Source organism: Echeneis naucrates, chromosome 6 (assembly GCF_900963305.1).
Source record: "Echeneis naucrates chromosome 6, fEcheNa1.1, whole genome shotgun sequence".
Taxonomy (NCBI): domain Eukaryota; kingdom Metazoa; phylum Chordata; class Actinopteri; order Carangiformes; family Echeneidae; genus Echeneis; species Echeneis naucrates.
In genome coordinates, this window is record NC_042516.1 from 8,156,803 (window position 1) to 8,174,214 (window position 17,412).

The following is a 17,412-nucleotide window of genomic DNA, read 5'->3' on the forward strand; positions in this document are numbered from 1 at the left end:
AGGAAATACATCAGTTGGGGTCAGAGGGAGGGTCAGACACACAAAGTGGTGGCCTTACCTAACAGCTTCATGCTTAGTTTATTTAAAGTGTTGCTGTCGAGGGGGAGAGGGTAGTGGAGACGCCACTTTGGAAGGAATGTGTAGTTAATGCCACGCTCATGGCCAAATTAGTCAGGCCTGCTGAGGAGATTCCTCCTGGGGTCACTTCCACGGTAAAACAACATGCATACTTCATTCACATGCACATGAGTCATGTGCAACACATGTATTCACATTCACCCTGATCATCTTTTAACAAGCAAGTGCTAACATGTATGTGAAGGTCCTACTGCACTGTTGTCCAGGCAGCGTAACTTCCATGACAATTCCATGTCTGTGTCTCATATATGACTCCACTGTGAGCAGCATGCAATCTCATCTCAGCCTAAAAACTGGAAACAGGTGGAAATCAGTAGCTTGTGTTAGAGTGACAATTTATCAGTTTGTGAACTTTGTGCTCATATAATGCCGGTCAAGAAATCAAACAGTGGTAACTTTCCTCCATCTACATACTACTGTCCCCTTTTGACCTGCTCTGACCTGCTTGCCCTCTCTGTGTACAGCTGACAGCCAGCTCTTGCTCAGAGTGATTATTTATCCTTGACTACCTTCTCAATCCCACTTACAATAAAATAATCCCTTCAAACACTGCAGCACACATGCACACATACATTTAAGAGAACGTTACTCCAACTTCTGCCCTACAATGTATAAACCGATCTCAGCTGTATTTATTTTGATCTAATCCTATATAAGACCATTTCAGGAATCAATCATTTCTGCTAGAACTTCTGTACCGTGTATTTATTTATGTGTGCCTGCTCGTGCTTGTCTATTTTAATAACATTGCCCCCCCCCCCAGCTGCCTCATGTCATGGTCTCTCTTCATCTGCTTCATACTCAGAGAATGTGCTGGATTGCCACTGGGATATTTGCAGCTTTAGTAGATGCAGCATCCCAAAAACCCGCTCATAAGGCACAGACTAAGCCACTATGTTTTCACAGACCCCAGCAAGGCACGTGCTATCAATTGCTGTCCGCGCTGAGCCTGGCCTAATTCATAAGCTGTTGACAGGACAGTGGATCAAAATAGTTTGGAGTTCATGGGCATGATCCTTGTGGTGAAGCAGCATGAGTGCCACTCTGGTGCACTTAATGATAAATGGCATTATTTTCATGACAAGGTAAATGGATTTGTTCAATGTCATATCAGTGTAATGGGCAGCTATTTAATGAATGGTATTCTTAGTCCATGCTGGGGATTGATAAGTGTGATTATCGTCTGATGCCCTTTGAATTTCTGTCCCATCAACCAACACTCCCATTAAAGCTGCTCCTGCCATAATATACCCATGTTAACAATGAGCGAAAGAACTGTGTCTCTAGTTCTTAAAAGTGAACTTGTCCTGTGAAATCAGTGGCCTGAGAAAATATAATATTTGCAAGGGAATCAAAACTTCGTTGAATTAAGCAGCTTTTCATCTTTTCTTGTATCATCGCCAACGCTGGCACGTAGTGAATTGGAATATTTATGTGAAATTTTGTTTTACGTTATGTATCAACATCAGACGTTCATGTTCCCTGAGATAAAGGTCTATATTAGATTAAGGCTAAAATAGGGCTTGATGTCGAATCAGGAAAAAAAGTGGGGTGTGCATCCACCCCTGATCAGCAGGGCTTGTGCACCTGCCCGACTTCATTTACAGGTGTCGACTGATTCTCTCAATGGACGGTCACAGGGACCGACCAAGTGACCTTAACCTTCGGCACCCCAGTGCCACACACACATATTCACACACATGCACACACACACACACACACACACACACACACACACACACACGTGCACACTTACCCCCACGAGATGGTTTGGGCTAGTTCAGACTGGGACACAAAGACAAGCATTATTCTTCCACATCCTTTAAATCAAACTGCTGGGACGGAGCGGAGGGGAGGGAAGGGAAATTTCAGATTTTTTTATAGTTCCGCTGTAATATTTTCCATTTAGGTTTGTTCAATTACAGATCCGTAAAAAAAGAAAAGCCTGACTGATGGCCTTTTAAATTTACATATGAATCTAAACAACGGAGTATCGCTTGATATCCTGTATAAAGTTTGGATTCAGCACTCTGTCTCAGTGAAGGTAAAAGGGTTTAAAACAATGCATCAGTCTTGGTTATGTGTCACTGGCTTGGTCTGAGTTAGCACGGCACAAAAAGGAAAGTATTACCATGAAGGATGAGCCCACACTGTGTTTGCATTGCTTTCGCCAACACACTGGCTGATGGAAGACCAGAAGCCACAGGGAGGAGAGGCCTTGAACTCATGCATACTGTTCCCCCTAAACATCAACACTTTAGTTAGACAAACGAGGTTTCAGCCGTCCTTTAAACAGCCCTGCTCTGATCTCCAAATGCTACAGCTTACTAAACCCGGATGGATAAAGTCTGTACGTATAAGAGCGGTTATCAGACAAACGAAATCTGCAGGATGGGGCTTTGGACTGATACTGGAAAAGCTACTACACTATTTCCTCAGCGTGATGAAATGCTTCAAAGGAAAACATGTTCTCCCCTCTTTAATTTTCAAGAGGCATATTTTAAGTTTCACTGGCAATACTCGCTCTACTATGTTGTAACTGCAGTTTACAATAACTTACTGACATGAATGAATCTTTCACCAGAATGTGTCTCAAGCTTTTATGGAGCTAACTCCCTCTAGAGGTAATATGATGAGCTACTGCTGGTTCAGCTGGAGTCCGCACTGACCTGCTTTAGAGAAATTTAATCAGCAAACCGCAGATGACTGCAGGAGAATAGAAGTGATCAGACTTCCTCTCAGCTCATCTACTCTAGAAAGCATTACCTGCTGTTCTGTAAATCTCGCGGCGCCATTTAGGTGTTGATCTATCATGTAGATACCGTAGGTGGTAGTAAACATGAAGACTTAGGTTTGCAGGTTAATGCCATTCAAGATTGTTATTATGGATGTGACTCCGAAACATTCACACTCCGGTAGAATCAGTGTCAAAAATATTTGTGTGAATCTCTGTGTATACAGAAAAAGGGCTGGTTCTGGAAACAGCCACCTTTCTCTCTTACACGCCTTCCAAACCTCAGGCAGAAGGATGGAATCGGACAGAGTGGCATCTTCACCGATGTAATGTCATCTGATTGGTGGATTTTCTAAAACTACAGATTTTCTCTGGCATTCAAGATTTTACTTAATTTACCACACCTGTCTGTTCTAACCTGAGTGGCTGAATGCTCGCAGGTGGATTTGTTTGGGTCATTCGGATCCTGTTTATGAGCGCATGGAAGCAGTAGGACACACTCCTAGCAAACCCTCTGAAATAACTTTAGTATCTCTCTCTCGCTCTCTCTCGCTCTCTCTCTCTCTCTCTCTGACGCTGGGGGCTTGCCCTCTAAATAAACTTTGGAGCTCACAGGGGGAGAGAGAGAGACACACAGCAGAGGGCTGGAGTCATCAGCGGGCCGACAGGAGGGGAGTGTATAGGTCCCGCACGGACAGCAGAAAAGCGCACAAACTGCGGAGGTTCGGTTCACTTTGGTTCAGCCGCAAGAGGGGAGGAGTGCGTTTGACAGCCAAAAGAACTATGAAACATTTAACTTAGAAGCAGGTCTTGTGATCACTCGTGTCTGCTCTGGCTTTTTTTTACTTTTCGTGCTTCAGCTATAATGTTGAAATGAAGCTCAGAGCCTCAGCGCGCCTGACTCATTAAGGCATCCACGCACCAGGACGCACGGCGCATCACCACTGAGAAACCCGGATAGAAAGGGCCATTTGGAGTGCTACAGATGGATATGCATCTCAAACTTTTTGGGAGTCACGTTGGTCGTAATCAATAATCCTATTCATCGTTTGTGATCACCACTCATGTTTGACTCTGTTCTCCTCCGGCGCGCAACGGATGAAAATCGAGCTTTACGGTGCGTTTGTTGTGTCTTTTGTTTCTTCGGGGGGATGCTCTTCATCACGGCACGGAAAACAGATCCTTGACTTTCCTGGCAAATTCTAAGACCCTCTCCAAGATGTTACAGTCCCAGCGGCCCAGGCATCATTGGGCCACCGTACACTACCATCACCACATATCACCACATAGCTGGGGGTCCTGCTGTGTCTAGGAATTATCCGCCCTCCGCCTCCTGCCTCCGTCTGGGGGAAGAAAAGGGAATCTTATCCTACAAGTGTTAGTGAACATTGACATTGGCTTTACGAGTCTCATCTCTGGGCTACTATGCAATTACAACTGATCTCATTTGTTTTGATCATCTTGCACTGCATGGATTACACTGGTTGTCAGCAGCACAGCAACTCCAGGCACCGGCAACATAAACGTGAGTAAAGTGGAGAGCGGCACGATGCTGCCAAGTGTTTGGACACTTTCAGCACCGTCTGGATGCTCTCTGGATTTTTATACTTTCTGCATTTACTCTCCTTTTACTTAGACATGCATCCAATCACAAAGGTGTCCAGTCAGCATTCTTCTAAGTTGATGACAAGCACGTTGTTATTATTATTGTTGTTGTTGTAATTATGACAGCAATAATAATAATAATAATAATAATAATAATAATGACATATCGTACTGGGTATCAATGTTCCATTAATGTGAGTCTTTGGAGATATCCCAAAATACATTAAAGGTGGTTTTCTTTCCCTTTGATTTGAAATTAAAACCAAATAAAAAGATACATAAGAATGATCAACCTTCACCGCTGTGACTCCCCAGACTAAAGAAATATCAGTACCAACTTTCACACTACGATATTACGAGGTCTATTCACGTCATTCATCCATTTGCTTCATTTGTGTGGCACTATGGCACAACTCCATCTCACTATCACCAGGGCAGCCGTGTTGATTGTTGGAGGCCTAATTGGTTTAATTGAGTGCTGCCACCTGAAGCCTGTGGCCGCAGATCCTCAGCTCAGTCTCCTGGTTCCCGTCGCTCTCTAGCGGCCACAAACACAGACTTCAGGCTGCTGCGCTGGGATCAGGGCCGATTACTTTTCAAATGGACATTCATTTCACTCTCCATATTTGGTGTTGAAGCTGCCTTTCCTCTGAAACATTGCAACATTTTTTTATTTACTGAGAAAAACAGCAGGAAAAAAAAAGTCTAATCACACAGATTGGTGTCATTGTGGTTTGTGCGACTGAAAAACTTGAATCATAATTTGACATCTTGCCGCATCTTGTCCGATTATGTTCAGTCTGTTTAAATGTGACAGTAGGCATAGTCAAAACACCAAAGATCTTCCACTTTTGGGTGAAGTTCACTGCTCATACATTTACCTCTCGCTCCAACATTATGTCTCATCTCTTGAGTTATGACAATTTTTTTCAAATGACGCTTTGAAATAAGTATTAATAAAGTATATTTTTCTATTCTTCCTACGCACACTTTATCACTGAGGGTCTCCAGATGTGTACTGTGACTAAGTCTATTAGGGAAGAGCAGGAATAGTTGGAATATTCCATGGCTCACTTGCCAGCGTGGCTGAAGACTGTCTGTGATATACAATGATAGACCTTTGGAGTGATGTTTTTATCCCTGCCACCTGTGGCTGAAACCCCTCTTCATGTCTCATTTTCTTTACATCCAATTGGAGCTCAGACGTGAAGTCTGAACATATAAAAGTGGACAGTTCTGTCATCATTATTACTCCCTCACGACCACCACAGAGGGAAATAAAGCAGAGGGCTGCAGCATCAAGGGTTAATTGTATGTTTTCATGTAGTTTATGAGGTTAGATTTGCTCTTGGCAGCACTCCTCAATGTTGCTTAGGTCCTGGATCTTTTCACCGTTCAGCAGGATAAAACATCGCACAAAAACATTAGCTTGGCTACGGCAAAGTGAGATATACGCACGGGATAACAAAAGAAAAAGGAAATGTACTCTGTGTAACAGCTTGATTAATATCCCTTTGATGTCTGTGCTGCACTGATGAATGCACTTATATGTGAATGCTGCAAAAATGACTTTATATTCTACACTGCATCAGGCCACGCAGCTTCTCCTTTAAATGTTTATTTCTTCCTAAACAAACCTGTCAAACTGTGTCAAAGAGAGAGTTGCACAGGTGTGTCTTTGGAGCAGTGCAGCACTTGGTTGCTTAAACGATGGCACATTGTTCTTTTCATGAAACTGTTCAGTGTATGGTGATGATGAGGTACATTTCACACCAAAAAAGATCAAATAGACATCCAGTAAATCATGCAGATACGCAGTGAACCATGGTGTGATTCAAATCTCCAGATGAGATGGCAACACTAATGTTTCACTCATTGCTATGAAAGGAAGCAGAGGATTTGGTGCACGTTCTCCAGACATGAGTAGTCTGCCCTGTCGACTGACTCAGTGCCAATTAATTGACCAGTGCTTATGAGAACCCAAACTTCCGTCAAAGAGGCAGATATCTACACTTCCTGTGATGTCAGGGAGGATAGAGGGATTAGTTGGTGAGGGGGTAAATGAGTACAGACTAGAGGGGAAAGGAGGGTGTAAGAGTGAGTTGGGAGTCAATGACCATTCAGTTAACAGGCCAAAATTGCCATGCAGACACAAAACTTGCGCTCTGGGTTTCCGGTCTGTGATGATGCATCCAAAAATGAAGGCCTGGATGCTAACACTGGCAAATCCGCACATATTCGACAAAGATTAAGGCTAAAATTAGAATATCTCTGTTTGGAAGGCAGGGAATTCGAATGTGTAATTTCATGAAATCTTTAACACGCTTTTGGCAAAATGTTGTTTTATTTCTTTGTTTTTGTTTTGTTGCCCAATTCTATTTTCACTGTGGGCCATCTGTGTTTGTGTGTCTGCAAGCCTGTAAATCTGTTTATTTTCATATAACATTGTTGGTGTGTTGTGCAAGATACCACTGCCCAACTGAGGTTTTGTCGGTGCAAGTGCCAGGGCAAGGGCAAATTCCTGCGTCTTAAGACTTCTGTGAATCAGAGCAACTTGGCAGGAGCGCATGTGGGCAAACAGGTTGCAAAGATAAATTACATATTTTAAACAAAGTAACCATGATCTATGGTAAACTGGCAGCTAAACTCCGAGCACAGAAGAAGAAAGACAGCCTGCTTAAGCCCTTGGCATGAGATACCTAGGCTGGAGAAGAATATCAATTCCTTAAGTGCTTACTGGGTTACTTTTGATTTGCCCACCATATGTAGCTACTGCAACAGTTTCCAAACAATGTCTTTGGGAATAAATCAGTGACCACAGTGTAAAACAGGGCTCATAACCAATGCATATATAAATAGTCATATATTGACTCTATGTCACAAGCACCACTCCTAGTATGGGTAAATAAGAAGACCTGAACAAAATCATCCCCTGCATTTTACCCGAGCAGTGAGTTCAAGTGAACTGTAATATTACGATGAGGAGCTAAAACCTCATCTGAACTACACAACAGCATGTCCTGTATATCACAGGGTTTTTTGAAGATGTATACATCTGGCTATCCAAACCACATTTGTAAATGGCTGGATGTTTTTTTTGTAATCAAATACTAAAAAAGGATTGATGTACAAGTTTTTCCAGGAAAGTGAAATGCAAGTGATTACAGTGAATTTATTGTTTCCTCTTTGATGGCCTTGGCTGTTGGATTAGGTGTTTTGTAACCTTCGGATTTTTTATATGTCTGTAATATGTTAATGGGACTCCATATATCTATATGTTTTCAATCATGAGCCCAAACATCGACCTTTGTGTTGAAATACGCATGCTGGTATTTAGGAGACATTGTGTGTGACAAGGTCAAGAGACAATTGAAATCACTCAAAGCTGAATCCCAGGCCTTGCTCAGTGGAAGTCAAAGTATAGTGATCTATCCCACAAAGGAGGAGTAGGAACTGGTGACGGGTGGGGGGGGGGGGGGGGGGGGGGTGAAAACCCTACTGTAAATAGATCACCATAATCCAAACACTCTAGTAGTTATGTACATAAACAGAGTTGCTAGCATGGTATGAATTACTGTCATTAGTACTGCAAAATCTGTCTCTATGCTGAGACAATACGTGATTAGTCATATACCGTAATATGGGTTAGGCATGTAAAACAAGAACCTCAATATCAGATAAGATATTAATTCCACCAAATGTTACAGTAAAACAAACATGCAGTGTCGATTGTGTGTAAAATCAGGCCTTTTCAGTGGAGTGTCTTTGCTTTTGATGCATTTACAGATGATGATTGTGTCTTTTGTTTCTTCGGGGGGATGCTGATTGTGCAAAATAAACCTACATAATGTTTACCACCTGGAAGAGGTGAGCACTGACAGACACACAGATTGAAAGATAGTCATTGTCCAGCATCTACCAAAGCGTTTTAAACTTTCCTTTTATACAGTGATGAATTTCTCCATTTGATGTCTTACTGAGTTGGACTTAAAATGGTTTCACGGACTTGATTTGGCTTCCTGGTTGACAACAAGATGAGGATATTGGATGTAGTTCCTTCCGCACATGGTTGAGTGTGAAATGAATTACTGTTTTATGGAAAGGCTGCCAGAAGGTTATTGAGTCCATCCTTGGCACCAACAGAAAGCTGAATTCCTGCTATGAACCTTCGCTTAGAGAGAGGTTGGTAGTCGGGCTAGGGTTAACTGCATGCATTTCTAAGCTGGTTGGCAACAAACTGGGGCAACGTGACTTACTATATGTTGTGATCTTTCCAATACTAGTCAGACAGGTTATCCATTAAAACCATCTGTACTGTCATAGTTTAAACTTCCCAAAAGAGTAATCTTCATATCTGTCTTCACATTTTAGTTTTCATATTAATACCATATGTGAATCCCCATACATGGCAGGGCAGTTAGTGCTTTCACTACGATACGCTGCATTCCAGGTTCAACTCCGACATAGGAATCCCTCTCACTCTCCCTACTTCATTTCGGCCTCTCTTACACTAACTGTTGTTGAAATAAAGGTATAAAATAATCATACCTGCCCATCCCCTGTTCCTGTCAACAGAGATCTCTGGTGTGAGCTCAGGGTGCCAGCAGGGTGGGTGTCTGACCTGCTCTGACTACAATGGCTGCCTGTCCTGCAAGCCGCGTTTCTTCATGCATTTGGAGAGGATTGGGATGAAGCAGATCGGGGTGTGCATGACTTCCTGTCCTCCGGGCTTTTATGGAACACGCTCCCCAGAAAGAAACACCTGCACAAGTAAGCCCTCAGCATGCTCCTATCTGAGATGAAAATGATTTCAAACCTGTCCTGAGTTAAATGTGGCCTCCTTACTGTTTGTTGTACTTACATATTGCCATCATAATTTCAAACTCTAGACAATGTCAAATTATATGTCCCCCTCCCCAAATACACATCTTTACCAGCAAGTGTTCAAAAACTGCTTGGGAAATATGGCCTCATGTACAAAAAACTGTTCATGACATGAAAAGAAAATTTTATGTGCTTGACTTTATCACCAGCCACCCTGGAAGATGCCATGGCCTATACTTCCAGTCAGGCTCCCACTAAAAACCTCACCTAGTTAACATAAATGGCACACATGATAACTGGTACAGTTTAAATAAACTCTCATATTGGGTCTGTGTTTGTCTGTCAGAGTGCAGATTGGAGTGCGACTCCTGCTTCAACAAGAACTTCTGCACACGCTGCCGGGCAGGATTCTACCTTCACCTGGGCAAGTGCCAGGAAAACTGCCCTGAGGGGCTGGTCCGCAGTGACACACAGAGGGAGTGTGTTCCTAGTGAGTTCCCAGTTACATGGGTTTTTGCTTTTAAGATGCAATGACCATGTTTCAATAACCAAATCAGAAGGATTTTGGAATGTAGCATGACTGATCCGTGAAATTGGTTTGGTGTTAGATTTGACCACTATAAGCACAAAACTGCGCTGTTGTTTTTGCAGAGTGCCCTGCAGAGTGTGAGTCATGTGTTAGCAGTGAGACATGTACACATTGCCGGTCTGGCCTGTACCAACTCAATGGGAGGTGCCACCATGTGTGTCCAGAGGACTATGAACCCAATGAGAAGCTCATGGAGTGCACACCACAAGGTCAGTCCAACATGTGTTTGTGTGTGTGTGTGCCAAAGATGCCTGTCCTGAGGCTGGGGACCCATGCCAGTTTTTTGGCCTTTGATGTTGCCTTAAGCCTTAAGTAAATTTTAGAAAACGTAACAACAAACAAAATGACATAAGTTATTATGACTTAGAATCCTGATTTCACTGTCTCCAATTTTCAGTGCACTGTGAAGTGGGTGAGTGGAGCGAGTGGAGCCCCTGCTCTCGGTCCGGTAGAACCTGTGGTTTCAAGCGGGGCCAGGAGACTCGCACACGACAGGTCCTGCAATACTCATCGCCCTTCGGTAAACCCTGCCCTGAGATCTCAGAGATCAAAGAGTGCCTGGTCAAGAGGAGGAAATGTCCAGGTGAGGAAAACTCGAGCATCGGTGTGGCAGAGTTGCAGTATGTCTGTGCCCCAGCTGTGTGTCAGATCCTGACTCAAGATATGTGTAATCCAACATTTACACCAAAAACAGAGTTCTCTAATGAAAAATAATTGACACCGTCTGCTAGTTGCTTCTCCCATCACACTCATGGCCAATACTGTATTTGTGACACATGGCAGAATCTATCCATCCATGATACTAATCTGTCAGGCTCATGGGTGGGGGGGTCTGGGGCCAGTTCCAGCTCACATTGGGCAAAGAGGGGTCCACCCTGGGCAAGCTACCAGTCTATCAAAGTCCTGATCATATCGACACCTATGGGTAATTTACAGTCACCAATAAACTTAAAATGGCCATATCTATAATATCTGGAGTATCCAGAGGGAACCCATCGTGAGAAGCAGCAAACTGCAAAAGCAGTGCTAACCACTGCTCCACCATGCCATGCCGCATGTGGCATAGTGGTTGCCCCACAATAAGAAGGCCGCAGGTTCGGTTCCCAGGCCTGGGGCTGTTCTGTGTAGTTTACATGTTCTCCCCGTGACTGTGTGGATTTCCTCCAGGTACTCGGGTTGCCTTCCATCATCCGAAGACATTAAGTTAAATGGTGACTGTTAATTGTCTGTTGGCCACCCTCACCCAGTGTGAGCTGGGATTGGCTCCAGCAACCCTGTGACCCGGAAACAGATAAGTGGTAGAAGATTTATTTATCCATCTTCTACTGCTTTTCCATTTCTGGGTATGGTAGAAGATGAATGAATGAATTCCATACCTTGTTGCATTGACGTACAATAGAATCTAGTGTTTCTTTTGTTAGTGTTTCCGCTCAGGACTACGCCTGTTTATTCAAAGGATTGTCAGTGTGGTCAGAGAGTGGACAGCGGGGGGAAGACACGTGTGATGTTGCAACAGATATATTGTGGGTTTTCCCATGAGACTTCTCTAGGTTTTTAAACAGTAAAACCACTTTCTCTCCTTCTAGTAAACAGGGAATAGCGTGATAATTTTTAATGAATACAGTGAAAAATGCTTTCAGTCTGACTTGCCTCTTTATAAAACCCAATGCCGTGGAGCATTTACGATTGCTTTGTGTTATGTGTGTACCGCATGTGTTTGGTTACCGAGGTGGTTGGCGGCTACGGCTGGTTGTTTTTTAGCCTGGATTCTGTAGTGTTAAATGACAGATCGCAGACAGGGTAGGAGGCTGAGATCCAGCCCCCAGGGGCCTCACACTTACAGAGCAAACACTGGGTGTATGTGTGTGCATGTGCATGTTTCTGTGCATGAGTGTGTGTCTGTGTGTGTGAAGCAGCAGAAACAGCCAGCTCAACATCAACATCCTCCCCCTGGGAGGCACGCGGCGACCGGGGGATCAGTATTGGTTTATCCCCACAGCTGCCAATACACACACTTAGACACACTAACTCAGACGCATGCAAAATGATACATGCACACACATCCAGATTCGGATACACCCACTCCGAGTCAGACAAATGCACAGCTTCACACTTGCACTGTCACTCAGGCACACCAAACCAGCGCCACGCACACCGCTGCCACTGGTGGCAATTTGTGAAGAGAGTCAAGAAGTTGACATGATTTGTAAGGCAGTCTGTGAAATTTGCCCTCTGGCATGGCAACTATCCCCTTCTCTCTCACTTTCAATCTGTATCTCTAGTGATCCATTCCCCCAGCCACACACTCACAGTTCCTACAATGCCAAAGAAAACATAGCCCCCCATATAAGCTCCCTGCTGGCGCTCCCAGTCAGTCGAGTCGGGGCTGAGACTTTAGTGTGGAGTCGACAGCTCTGTTGATCCAGCCAGAGCCTGGTGAAGGGGGGTTACATGAGAGATGGGATGAGAGGAGAAAAAAGAAAGGAAAACAAAAAAATAGAACAAAAGAAAGTGTTACATACTACAGATGCCGTTTATCAGACCCCCACATGCGATTACTTAGTTGCCCCCACTCTAACAGCATCCACAGAGAATGAGCGCTAATTATTTGCCTCGGTGCGTCCGCTCCTCGATGTTTACGTTCTGCACACGCTAGGGGGTCAGTGGTCCGACCTCAGAGAGCCCCTGATAATCCTCCAGCAACCCTCAGACACTGATACATCCTCCTCCTCCTCTTCCTTTACTCCTCTTTTGCACTTTCTCTCCCTTTGGCTTTTTCTCCCCCTCTGTCCTGCCTCTTCTCTTCCTGTCCTGCTTGCTACATTGCTTTCCTCCTCCACATGAGTACTATCAAGGCTTGGTTCCTCTCATTCTTTTTCACGTCTCAGGTTTTCCTTTAATTTTACTGATTCAAGGCATACATATGCCCTTTTCCAATTTCCAATCACCATTCTTCCTGTAGGAGCTTTTATATTGTTTGTTTTTGACTCCATCCTTGACTCTTTTTTTTTTTCCTACTCCTATGGAGACATAATATTTTGTCCGCCTGTCTCACATCTTAGAATGATTTTTTTTACCTCCAGAGGCATTATGCATTTCTTATTTTTTGTTTTAAAAAAGTTTTTTTGGAAAGGAGGGTTTTTTTTATTATTATTATTGCTTGTTGAGAGTTAGACAAACAGACCAGTGCTACTCTCATGTCTATACAGTTTGGTGATGTAATGTGATTAGCATGGCTCCACACTCAAAAAATGGCTAGCCTTTCCAAAGCCCATGCCTGGAAGCGCTTTTAAAGCTCAATTACTAATATATCTCATATGTATATGTTAACAAATTTAGCAATGTTTGTTCACTTTTGGGAGTTTTCCCCTGTTCCACTCTTAGCAATAAGATAAAATACTCTTCTCCTGACCAAAGCAACAGTTTGCTAAAATGAACATGACCCTTATTCACCTTGCAGCCGTTACAGGCTCCAGGAAGGTAAAAGATCACAATTTAAGACCTAACAATGTTTTAAATTATTGATATAATGACAGAAAAGGAGTAAATATGCAGGAAACATGCAGACTGAAGTCTAAATTCAGAGAAGCATGGCTCCGCTCTTCTGTTATCAACGGCTGCCGATTGCGAATGTTTACACACACATCTTCATCCGCTGCCATCTCTCTCGAGTTAATGCTGGTTAATTTGTCCTTCAATCGACCTCTGTATCTCTGCGGCCAGATAGACCATGTGCCCTCTCCGAGCCTTAGCCCCTTTTAACTCCCCCACACATACAGACATTTGCAAAGACACACAGCGAAACATAGAGTTAAGCAAGCTAGCATTAACCAGTCAAAGACCCCCCCCATGACATCCTGGCAGCCATGCGGCAGGCATTCCATCTGTGGGACAGCTCATAGCCCTTAATCCCAGCCTGGCTCCCGCCAAAAGCTCTCCGGACGACAGAACGCCTGCCACGGAGGATGTGCCACCATAAAACACGCAGTGAGCCTCTAACCACATACACACAGAGACATCATACACCTCCCCTTACCCTCAGTGCCCCTTTGCCGTCTCATTTGATCTTTGTCTGCTTCTTTTACCCAGACGTTGTTGTTTGGCTTATTTTATGCTTTCTCTTTACATCGCTACATTGCATGCTCACTCAGTGTCCCAGCACACACACACAGCCTGTAAAGACCATTCAGTATTTTGCGCTCAGAACAATTTACCGAGAATGTGCTGGAACGGATTTCTGCAAGTTACGTTACAGCCAGAGACAAGCAGGTCTGCACTTGTGGCTGGGGTCAGAGCGTGCAGGCAGAGGTTTAAGGAGAATAACAGAGGATGCATGTCTTTGACTAGAGACAACAGGATATTTTCTTATGTTGTAGTGATGACCTGTATCATCACTACAAAATACAATAGTATCTACTGAATGTAGTATTGTTTGCTTGTACAGCTTGAGAATTAATGCTGGACACAGAGCTAAAATTTGGGAATTAGCAAAAACTAAATGCTTAACTAACTGTGACTTGAATAAATTTTTACTGTCAGTAAAATAAAGTGGCGGAGATAAACCACAGAAATGGGCACACAGAGATAGGAGACAAAAAGTCAAACAGCACCACCAGTGACTGCTAATGACGTCACATGCTTATTACAGCGCACAGATCAGCTTTACTCACCAAAAGCTGCATGACAATCTTAACTTTTCTAAAGTGACCACAAAACATCCAGACATCGCAAGGCCGACAAACTGAGACGAACAGCCACTCACACTCAGACCTACGGACAATTTAAACCCTGGAGAGAACAGAAGGCCCAGGAACCGAATCCACAAACTCCTTGTTGTGGGGAAACAGCGCTAACCACTGTTCCACTGTTAAGCCCCGAAGCTACTGTTATAAACTATGGTAAAGGCAGCTGATATGGTATGATATTGTAGGATTTACAACTGTCGTGCAAAAACATACTCACTATGCCAGTGAGATGCAGTTCTACCAGATTTTTTTCATGAAGCTTCAACAGAGGGAGCAAAAAAAAAAAACAAAACAAAAAACGTTTAGGCCAAACTTTTGCTAAACAGTATAGCAACACTTGGCAAGCGACAATCACCACCACCTGGTCCAAACAAGAATCCATGTTCTTCTGCTAAAAAAGAAATTTGCACATAGCCCCCAATTAAAGAAATAGTCTGACTCTTAAAAGTCCAGCTGTTTGGCCCCTGTTTGGTCATTATAGTAAGCTGAGCTTATTACCGCTTGGCTTTATCTCAGTATTTTACTCTCATAAGGAAATCAAAGAAGGCTATTTATTAAAATAAAACACTATTCCTTTAGAGGTTACATTCTTTCCATTTTACAATTACTGAATTTGTATCAATTAATTTGCATCATTACATCCCTTATGGTTAAAGTGTAAGCCAATTCTAGCAGGAATTAATGTTCCTCATTTACCTGTTTAGAATAGTTCTAATTTCAATGAACAGCCGTTTGAAGCATTTTTTTAAACTTACACTATTTAAAAAAAGCTAATTCATTTATCATTGCCATATATCTTCAATTCAAGCTATTTCAGCATGAGTGTGTTTCTATGACTGGACAATTTTCATGCCCTGTCCCAACAACTAACCACTCATACACTGTCAGTCTCCAAGTATTGATGACATTATTCAAAGTACGGTTTACAAAAGGCCCATCAGAAACTCTTCCAACTGACCAAATACCAGTTGGTTTGATAAACACTCTCCTAATCATCTCAACACTGGCATGGATTAGGTTTCTCCTCTGGCTCGACAAAAGCTCGGGGGCTACAGTATGACTAATCCACTGAACTTGTAAATAGTTATGGTGTCAGGACAGTGAAAACAATGAGAGTGAAGGGGACTTCCTGTGTTTATAGAGGATGGGGGGCAGACCCTGATGAGTCAGTGCACCAGATTACCCCATCCATTCATCCATCCATGCACCCAGCGATCTTCACTATATTTGAGTTTGATTTATTTTCTTTTACTTTTGACTGCCTTGCGAGTAAAGAAATCTTAGCATTGTATTTGTGTAAGTGTTACTTATGTTTACTTCCTCTTCAATTGCCTTTTGCTTATTTCTGCAAAGAGATTAAACATGATGAGCTGATAGAGCTTGGTATCGTTAGCCCAGAGTGTGTGGTTCAGACATAGTCCTTGCTCCTACCAGACCCCTGTCTTGATTAATGAACCAACAGAGAGGGAGAGGAAGAATGGGGGGTGGCAAACATGAAGCGGACACAGAGAGACACTCATCTCTTTCGCTCCCTCTCCCTATGTCTGTGCCTACTGCCTACTTCAGCAGTTTCACAATCCCCAGCCAGCCAGCCAAGTAGCCAAGCAGGCTGTGCTGCTCCATTCCACTCACACGTGAACAGCAACAGTGTAACAACAGGAAAGGGCCTCCTCTTCTTTTACTTACAGGTCCTGTCTCCAAACTCCCCTGGAGGCAGATCTTGTTATTATCATTAATAGCTGTAGTTTGAGACAAACCTTCAGCATTCCAAATCTCCTGGTTTTGTTTACAAGATGTTGTTGCAAGAGCAGATAAATTGGGGGTTTATTTGAAGGTTTTCTATTTTGGACAAAGGTCTGCTCATCACAAGGAGAGGGATCTGCAACAGCTGAGTCTGACAATGTGGCTGCTGCCTGTGATTAAACACTGACACCTAGTGGCAAACCCAGAGCATTGCAATAACCAGTCACACACATTTGTTCTTTTTCAACATGCTGATAAATGATGACCTTGTGAGGAAATGTGACGAATTATCCAAAGTGCAACATTGTATACTCTCTTTCAAAATATAAATAATGTAGTTTTCTTATATCATTTTTTTTTTAACTATCTAATTTTGTCAACTTTCAGGAGCAGGTCCCAGGAGGAAGAATGAGCGGAGAGAACGGAGGAATCGCAACAACCGGAAAGATAAAGACAGCCAAGAGGGGCGACGGGAGAGGAAGAGGGAAAGGGAACGAGAGCGGGAGAGAGACACAGGTGAACGTGAAGACTCTGATAGCAGGAATAAAACAGAGCACAGGCACCGCAGAGGCCATGACACAGAGCCAGTCTCCCCTTATGACGGCCTCATACAATGGTGATCTGACACCTCCCCACCTTCCTCCTGTTATCCTCTCATTTTCCCCCCTCCAAAACTTCCCCCAACCTCACTGTTTGCCCCCTCTTGCCCCCTCTCTGCAGGGGTATTGCTGCTACCTGTATGATTTGAAAATACTGTTTGTGCTCAAATGGGATGGGGCACGTTCAGCAGAACTTGCCACTTCAGACTTTAAAAAGTCTTTTTTTTTTTTTTTTTTTTTTTTTTATATCCTGTAACCTCTACTCGTTCACTTCCACCACTGAGAGAAAGAAAGAGAAATTATCTACCTAAAGGTGCAGGAGACACTGCTGAGACTGCTGTTGGGATCAAGGAACAACGTGTCTGTGAGCGTGTGGAGGACTGGCAGACTAACAGAGAGACGGAGACATTTCACTTTGTGCTTGTTGATATGGTT

The 17,412-nt window shown here is 43.3% G+C and overlaps 1 protein-coding gene across 1 annotated transcript; it reads left to right on the forward strand.

The window, feature by feature from the left end:
- Positions 1 to 3,508: 3,508 nt before the first annotated feature.
- rspo3 (R-spondin 3) lies at positions 3,509 to 17,172 on the forward strand. The gene is made up of 6 exons (XM_029503617.1): positions 3,509 to 4,397; positions 9,053 to 9,247; positions 9,648 to 9,791; positions 9,953 to 10,099; positions 10,288 to 10,473; positions 16,766 to 17,172. Exons 1-6 carry the CDS (start codon positions 4,298 to 4,300, stop codon positions 16,996 to 16,998), a joined length of 1,005 nt encoding a protein of 334 aa, XP_029359477.1. The 5' UTR covers positions 3,509 to 4,297; the 3' UTR covers positions 16,999 to 17,172.
- Positions 17,173 to 17,412: the final 240 nt, after the last annotated feature.

Excerpts from the sequence above, each read along its gene's own strand:
- rspo3 (XM_029503617.1), top strand. The coding sequence starts at position 4,298 with ATGCAATTACAACTGATCTCATTTGTTTTGATCATCTTGCACTGCATG. Across the intron at positions 9,248-9,647 it reads AGAAAGAAACACCTGCACAA|AGTGCAGATTGGAGTGCGAC; the intron begins GTAAGCCCTCAG and ends TTTGTCTGTCAG. Across the intron at positions 9,792-9,952 it reads ACAGAGGGAGTGTGTTCCTA|AGTGCCCTGCAGAGTGTGAG; the intron begins GTGAGTTCCCAG and ends TTGTTTTTGCAG.